The sequence below is a fragment of the Micromys minutus genome, assembly GCF_963924665.1.
Source record: "Micromys minutus genome assembly, chromosome: 4".
NCBI lineage: Eukaryota > Metazoa > Chordata > Mammalia > Rodentia > Muridae > Micromys > Micromys minutus.
In genome coordinates, this window is record NC_137973.1 from 33,101,274 (window position 1) to 33,109,854 (window position 8,581).

The window sequence follows — 8,581 nt, forward strand, 5'->3', positions numbered from 1 at the left end:
TGTGATCCGGTCCCTTTAACAATTTGGGCAAATGGCAAACAAACTGGCGACTCAATAGTACTTGAGTACAATTACTCGACTCAAGGTTCCTTCAGTGTAGAGAATTACCACCTGATGGGGTCTTGTGACCCCTCCCATTTTTAGTTAGTACACCTTTTTACATTTTAATAAGTTCACAGGGCCAATCTAATAGGTGGGAATCATATGAAATTAATGGGTATGTTTCAAATAACTTGTTCTAAGGAAGTATGGTCACCCCAGGTAGGACACTATTGACAAAAGAAACTCCACTCAAATCTAGCTTGATGGACAATGGGTCCGTTGACATTACTTACAGGCACAGGAGTAATTCAGAGGCAGCTGCATCACCAAAGGCCCACTCCAATATGGACAACAATAGCCAAAGCTGTATCCCAATGCTCGAATAACAATAAAAGACCACTAAGAGAAATGTTTCGGTCAAAAGAACAGAAAGAACTAGCATTCCAGTCGTGTGGATCAATCCTGGCCAAAGAACTACCGCTCAGGAAGGAGAAACCACCCCTAGGAAAGTGGGCCCACCTCAAACTATGTCAAAGAGACTGGTAGAATAATTACTCCTGTAGTGAGATGATGTAGTCTTCCTTTCCAGAATTGCTAGCTTGTAGCTCAGTTGCTTACAGAGAACAGCCATCGTGTTTTGTAACGTTACCTTCTTTTCTGAATTGCTCGAACCTTCTCCTTCTCTTCTTATCTCTGTCCTTAGCATGCCATCCCTAACACCCCAGCATGCCATCCCTAACACCCCAGCATGCCATCCCTAACACCCCAGCATGCCATCCCTAACACCCCAGGCTCCACTCTCTCTTTAACACCTTCTTGAAACCATGTGGGTGAGCTCCATAAGCTCTTACCTCAAGCAGCATGCCCCTCCCCTTCCTCCTTCCTCTCTGGGCTGCTGAGATCCACAGCTTGCCTGCCCTGCTGTGGTTTTCATTTAAACTCTAATTGACCTTGTGTTAGGGTTGCCGTGTTAAAACAACACAGGCAAAGGCAACCAGTGGAAGAAAGGGCTTATTTCTTGAAGACTACAGTCATTGAGGGAAGTCATGGCAGGGAGGACCCTGGAAGCAGGAGGAGAAGCCGTTTTTGGAGGAATGCTGTGTATTCGCTTCCCCCTTGCAGCTTACTCAGTCTGCTTTCTTCTAGCAGTCTGGACCAACTGCCCAGTGATGGTACCAGCCACAGTGAGCTGAGCCCTTCCAACATCAATATACTGAAAGTAGTTTCTCAATTGAGGTTTCCTCATCCAAAACAATTCTAGATCATGTCAAGTTGAAATAAAACTACCTAGCACAACCCTCAAGCTTCCATTTGAGTCTGTTCTGGAACTATCTTATCAGTAAATCTAAGAAGCCCAAGAGGAGCATGGATTTTCCTGCCATAACCTGGCACCTGCCCTTTTGTAGGAAGAAGGCATTTCTCTTCACAGCAGGTCTCTCCACTCTTAAAACCTGGGGATCTTTATGGGTTTTATAAATTTCTGAACTTCTTGAGCCTTCTGAGTTTTATCAGTTTCTATGTCTTGAAACTTCTTAAACCTCCTACCAGAAGAAATGTTTTGGTTATGGGCAAATAGTTACACACATGTCTATTATGTAAAGAACCAGATTCCTGCATACAAAGTTCATCATAGAAACTATATTTGTACTACCTCCAGAACTTAAATGTTTTTTAAAATTGTCAGTGCAGAAAAAATGAAACGCCCACTTTCACCTTTATTCTAGAGTGAACTATGAGTGAGTGACTAGGGCCCGGAAATGCAGATTTAGGTGGCCTCAAAAACTGTGTTCCAATGTGGTAACAGGTTTTTTCAATTTTCTTTCCCTTTTGTCTTGTTTGAAAGTTTTGTGTGTGTGTGTGTGTGTGTGTGTGTGTGTGTGTGTGTGCACTGGATGAGCCTTGTGTTCACAGAAGCCAGAAGATGTCAGATTTAGACCTGGAGTTATGGATGGATGGCTGTGAGTCGCCATGTGGGCGCTGGGAACTAAACCTGGGTCCTCTGCAAGAGTGTTATGTGCTCTAACCACTGAGCACCTCTCCAGCAGAAGTGAAGGAAGAAAGGCAGGGAGGAGAGGAGAAGAGGAGGGAAGAAGGAGAGGAGGGGATGAAGAGGGGAGAGCCGGGATGGAGAAGAGAAGGGGAGGGGAGGAGAGGAGAGGAGGAGAAGATAGAGGAAAGAACAGTTTTTTTCTATAGAAACAGAATAAACTACATGAAAAAAATTGAGGAACTTTCAAAAACTGTACTGATGGTTTCCCCCAGCAGGCTGACATCTAGCTCCATGAAAGTGGGGCAGCGCAGTTTCAGCGGAAACAAGATTTACCTGGGACAGGGTGATATGTGCCAGGACCGATGGAAGGTTTTCCGGTTTCTTAATGCAAAATGCGAGTCTGCATTCCTTCCCAAAAGGAAACCTCCGCAGATGAACTGGGCTGTCCTCTACAGAAGAGAACACAAGAAAGGACGGTCGGAAGAAATTCAAAAGAATAGAACCCGCCGTGCAGTCACGTTCCGGCGAGCCATCACGGGTGCATCTCTCGCAGAGAGGAATCAGAAACCAGAAGTCAGGAAAGCTCAGCGAGAGCAGGCTATCGGGGCTGCCAAGGAAGCAAAATGGCTAAGCAGGCATTAAAGAAGACAGCAATGGCTGCTGCCAAGGCCCCCACAAAGGCAGCACCTAAACAAACGATTGTGAAGCCTGTGAAGGTCTCTGCTTCCAGAATTGGTGGGAAACGCTAATTTGGTAGATCAGAGTTTAAGATAAAGATCTATCCTTAACTCTAATAAATGAATGAATGAATGAATGAATGAATGAATGAATGAATGAATAGAAACATCAGGTAAGCTGGTTACCACAGAGTGAAGGGTTCTGTGGTATAGACCTCAGATGCTGTTTGCTGGTATTCCTTACCCCCCCTTCACTGTCTCCAACTGTGTCTGTCTGCCTCTATCTCTGTTTCCGTGTCTCCGTTTGTGTGCACATACCTGCACATGCTATACATACAGTGCCCTGTGGAGGTCAGAGGGCGCCCTCAGTCTCAGTCCTCACCTTCTACCTCATGTGAGACAGGCTCTGCCTTGGTGTTGAGTGCTGCATACGCCAGGCTTGCTGGCTGCTGGAGCAGCTCCTGACTTTTCCCTCACCTCCCACTGAGGATGTGCTGGGATTTCAGACACTTGCATAGCTGCATCAGCTTTTCTATAGGTTCTGGGTATCTGAACTCAGAGTGTCAGGCTGTGTAGCAAGAACTAAATCCATTGAGTCATCTCCCCAGCCCCATTCTTAGCTTTCAGACTGGTGGAAGCTAGTGTATGTAAGAATATATTTTAGAGTTTTTGATAGCCCTATGGATATTAGAACAAATAGAGAGCTGGGCAATGAATGGTTTTTAAGGAGACTAAGCAGAGCCTGAGATAATTTTTGTTTCTTTGCTTGAGACTGGGTTTCTCTGTGCAGCCCTGGCTGTCCTGGAACTCCTTCTGTAGACCAGGCTGGCCTTGAACTCAGAGACCAGCCTGCCTCTGCCTCCCAAGTCCGGGGATTAAAGGTGTGTGCCACCACTGCCCAGACACCTGAGATAATTTGACCTACAGCGTTTTCTAACTCTCCATAACCACAAAGTTCAGCCATTTGGACTTGTGGAATCTTTTTACTTTTGGTCTTTTATTTTTTGTTAGTATATATCAATCATGCAAAATGGGTCTCATTATATTTTACACAGATACGATACATTGTCATTGTATTTACTAACCTGTCCCTCTCCTATTACTAGTTCTCCCCCACCTCATGATCCAATGGCTTTCTTCTTTAGGGTTGCTTACTCTACCACTAAAGAAAACATATCTCTCTTCCCCGCCAAGCATTCATTAAGTCCAAGGATGGGTAGGACCCATGCACCCCCCTTCCATATAAACTTTTACAATTAATCACCCCTTGTATGAGTTCAAGAGTGTAAAAGCCAACTCATGTCTGGAATCAGGACTTTCTTCTCGCCCCACCCCCACGCTCCCCTAGCCCCAGAGGGAGTAATATAGGTGTCCCATTGTGGCTGAGATTCAACAATCACTTATCCTTAGCCCTTAGAGCAGTTATGGGTCCCTGCAGTTCCTGCCCACTGCAAAAAGAAGCTTCTCTGACCAGCATTAATCTATGAACATATGCAGAGTAATTTAGAACAGTGTTGTAAAGAGAGAGAGAGACAGAGAGAGAGAAATAGGAAGACCTCCGGAATCTTGGGCACAGGTACAAACAGCCCCCCTCTACCCAGGGAGTCTAAGTCTCCTGTCTGTACCAACCTCTGCCTCTCAGGCTCACTTTGAAAGCACCACCCCCATCTCTGCTGGGAGCACCGATGACTCTACTACCTCAGCTTTCCCTGCTCAGCTCTGATCACCAATCCCACTGCATCCCATTGGCTACTAACTCCTTATACACTTCGCTGTTCATTCACTCCGACCTGCTGAACTTTTAACTGTGGCTGAACCTGGCTTTCTGTTTTTACTTTATTCTGTTTGTTTCGAGATGGGGTTACCCTGTGTAGATCTGCCTGTCATTCGTAGACAAGGCTGGCTGGCCTCGAACTCAGACATCCACTTGCCTCTGCAGGCATGAGGCCCCACTACTCAGTTATCCACTTTATTGCAGCTGGGTTGGGTGTTTGGCTTTAGATTTATAGACAGGTATCTCAGAAAGAGAGCCAGGGTCAGGATGGGAGCTGGCAGATTACCACTCAGGACAAGGTTTAGTAGGAGAGACAGTCACAGGACCAAGGGCACAATTAAGAGAGATAGAGCATTCTATCAAAGACAACATGATGGGGCCTTAAGGAGAGAGAGTAAGAGGCTCTCCTTTAAGAGAACTGGCTCAATGTATAAGCAGAGAAGACGTCTTAAGGTCAAAGGGATAATTACCGTGAACAGCATGGTAGAGAAACCTGAAGGAGGGAGGAAAGGAGGGGAGCAGGGAGGGGGAGGGAAGGACTGGAGGAGGGAGGGGAAGGAGAAATGGAGGGAGAGAGATGGAGCCTGGCCACAACTCAAGCCCAGTTCTGAGTAAGCATGGGAGTTGTTTGTTGAAGGCACAGAACTAAGAAAGACTAGCCCCATAGGCCTGATATGAGAGTGTATGTGTGTGTATGTGTGTGTGTGTGTGTGTGTGTGTGAGAGAGAGAGAGAGAGAGAGAGAGAGAGAGAGAGAGAGAGAGAGAGAGAGAGAAAGAGAGAGAGATTTAAGTTCTCAAATCTTTATTCTCACCTAAAAACTTTGACTCTTGTTTCCCAAGAATTCAAAAACTACCCAAAACAGGGCTGCTCCCTGTTAGGATTCTTCCACCCCTCCCCCCACACCTCTTGTTACTAGAGAGGAATGGTGCCTGCTTTGGGCTCAAAGCCAGAGTATCTTGAGCAGGGATGGTGTTGCCTCTTTCTGCACCGGGCTCTTCTACAACAAGGCTCCCTCCCTCATGTCCAGCATCCCGTTTCTACCGTGTTGTCTTAGCTTCCTGTTCCTGCACAACTAACTCCATCTTGGAAAGCACTCTTCAGAAACCTCCATTTAACTGGGTTAGCCACCTGATCTACGTCCCCTCTGTAGCCAACCATTGCCTGGTACAGTCTTTTGTAGTCCTTTATCCCCAGTGCTCCACTGAAATCTCTATCAAGGTCACCAGTGACTTCCTATCAACAAATCCAATGGCAGGTCCTGAGCCTTCAGTGTCCCAGAGCTGCGGGACAAATGGCAAGGCCATTGTCCTCTTTGTCAAGGCACTGGTAAAACAGAAAGTTCCATGTCTATCCTCTGGCTGCTTCTCTGTCTCTGACCTCTGACTAATCCTGGCAGTACTCACATTTGCTTGGTGCCACTAAGACGAATGGGGCTGAATCGGGTGGCCTTTCGCACAAACACACAGGATTGCAAACATATAATATGTCACCACCATAAAACTAGAGACCATAAACATTCAGTCTAATAGATAGGAGTTTTGTGTTGTCAAAGGAAACAGCTCTTTCATCAAAGGAATAACAAAGTTTTATTCTGGACAAGGTTTGAGTGTCTGTGGCCTGAGAATACATGTTTAAGTGTCCCCAAACACAGGGTCAAACATGGAGGCAGTTTCATGGTGACAGACTAAGAAAGTTGACAATTAAGGTATTTTTGAAATACACTGGTAGAACATCAGAGAGACAAGTTACAGAAAGTTGGAGGAAGCTGTTAGTAGCCTTGAATACTGCCTTCGACACTCTTGGCCTTTTCGTGGGTGGAGAACTAGGGTTTTGTTAGTTCATTACAAAAGCTTTTTAAATGTCATATTTTAGGTCTAGCTAGTAACAGGGTGTTTTCTGACACAGAAGGGTAAGAAATAGCTTATTAGAGTTCTTGACACTACCTAGGATAAATTATTATGAAGACCTATTCAGATTAACAAAAGCTAATTTAAGATGTATGTCTAACAACTCAGGTCTTTGTTAATTGTTCAACACCAAGCTGCTAAAACATTTCGATAACTAACAATGTACGTGTGATAAATAGGGTATATATATCTAGATTCTCTGTCTTTAATCAAGACTTAGAAGTTCTTATGGTCTACTCAGGTTCACAATGATATTTGTTTAGAAAAACTAATACAATTAATTACAGGAACAAGCTTTATCAAACATCCTGTGTCCATTTTCAAAGTAAGCAACTAGAAACAAGCAGTTTGTCTACTCAGGGATATTTTAGATAGATGGGTGGTCCTCAAACACTTCAGAGCTCTGTGGAATGTGGCATTTAAAATATTTTAATAAAAAAGGTTTTTGTGATAGACAGACACATCATCTCTGGAATGACAACATTCAACTGCATGTTGAAACATGTTCAAACATCACTGAAGTTTCAATCAACAACCAGCCTGTGCATACAGATCCTACCTTGGAACTCTCTCTTTCATTCCTATGAATGTAATAGGTTAGGTGCTCATAAGTGTTTCTGCAATAAAGACAGACTGTTACCTTCAGGAACCTCAAGAGTTCCTTTAATTGTTTTTTTAGGGACTTACCTAGACCCAGCCAACCTTTGGCTTCATCCCAAGAAAGAATTTCAGGGCAAGTAAGTATGAAGTAGAATTGGGGTGTGTTATGACAGCTGAGGAATAGGGTTGGGGAGATAACTAAGCTGATGAAGCACAAATTGGAGTTCAGATCCCCAGAGCCCACATAGAAATCTGGGTGTGGTGATGTGCGTGTAATCCCAATGTTGAGGATGAGGAGGCCTGAGCATCCCTGAGGCTGGCTAACCAGCCTGTCTAGCTGAATCAGCAAGCTCCAACTCCAGGGAGAGATCCTGACTCAAAAAATAAGATGGGGAGTGGTTGGAAAGGGAAAAGACCCCATTCTGACTCCTTGCCTTTACATGTACCCCACATACATATACACACATACAAAAAATAAAGGCTTTAAAAAATATATAGATTTTAAGCACAAGAGGTAAGGGAAAGAAGATGTTTGGGAAGAAAATATGATGTAGTAAAAATTTAAATCCCATCCCGGGGTTCCTACCCCAAACTGGTTATTGAGCTCCTAGGTAAGAGACACAGTCACAGCCTTTATAAGTATGATAAGCCTTAAGCAACACAAGAGCTGGGCAGCTGTCTATGCTCCACGCTGTTAGAAGCTCTTTCCCGGTCAATAACCCAAAGCTACTACTACGTTTCATTTGTGCTGTTCTTGGCTCCAATTGGCAGCCCCACACTCTCTTCTCTCTTAACCCATGGCTGCTTCTCCTTTCTTCTCTCCTGCCTGTTCTTCTTCCTCATGGTCCTCTCTCACCCAAGCCCATGAACCTCAACCCCACCTATTTCTCTTCTATTTATCAATCACAATTAACTGGGGGCAGAGCCACTTAACCAGTGTCTATTTAGTTGGATTCTCTTATCTCTGGCACAAACAGTCCTGGGGCCCCAAATTAGCATTAGAACGCAAGCAGCATCAGACCAACCCACTGATTCTATGACAATAAGACATGGCAGAGGCAATAGATGTGCATTTCTCTAAGAGATCATTACAGCTCCTTGTCATTAAAATAGCCATATATTCCATTTTGGTGGGGTTGGTAAGGAAGTGAGATGAGGTCACAGTTCTGAGGGACAGTAGACATGACTTCAATTGAGCAGGCAACTCTCTAGCACTCAGGGATGCAGGCAGGTGTCTTTGCTGCACACAGAGTTTATAATAAGTCTTATTTGAGATGCGCAGAGAATGCCTTGGAAAAGAAACAAGGCCTGTCTCTTGACATAAAATGTCTCTACAGAGATGGGATAATGTCTCCTTGTTGGCAGTCTTAAATGCTACCATTTAGCTGCCAAAAAAAGCAAATGGTGATGTGTTGGGCTCTTGATGCTCATCTGGGGACAGCCTTGAGCCAGACTCAAGGCTAAGAAGCTCTTTTCCTTCCCATGTTCCCATGGTTTCCCATGTCTTTCTGTCCTGCCTCGACAAGCACTAAGAATTCCAGCAGGTTAGTCAGCATCATTACTCTCTCTCTTTTATCCATGTAACAAGC

General features: G+C 44.6%; 1 protein-coding gene across 1 annotated transcript; it reads left to right on the top strand.

Moving 5' to 3' along the window:
- Nucleotides 1–2,323: 2,323 nt before the first annotated feature.
- Nucleotides 2,324–2,674, top strand: LOC308420050 (large ribosomal subunit protein eL24-like; the record flags this gene model as incomplete). Its single annotated transcript, XM_080916002.1, has 1 exon — nt 2,324–2,674. The coding sequence occupies one exon, from the start codon at nt 2,324–2,326 to the stop codon at nt 2,672–2,674; it is 351 nt and encodes a 116-aa protein (XP_080772128.1).
- Between the last annotated feature and the right edge of the window lie 5,907 nt (nt 2,675–8,581).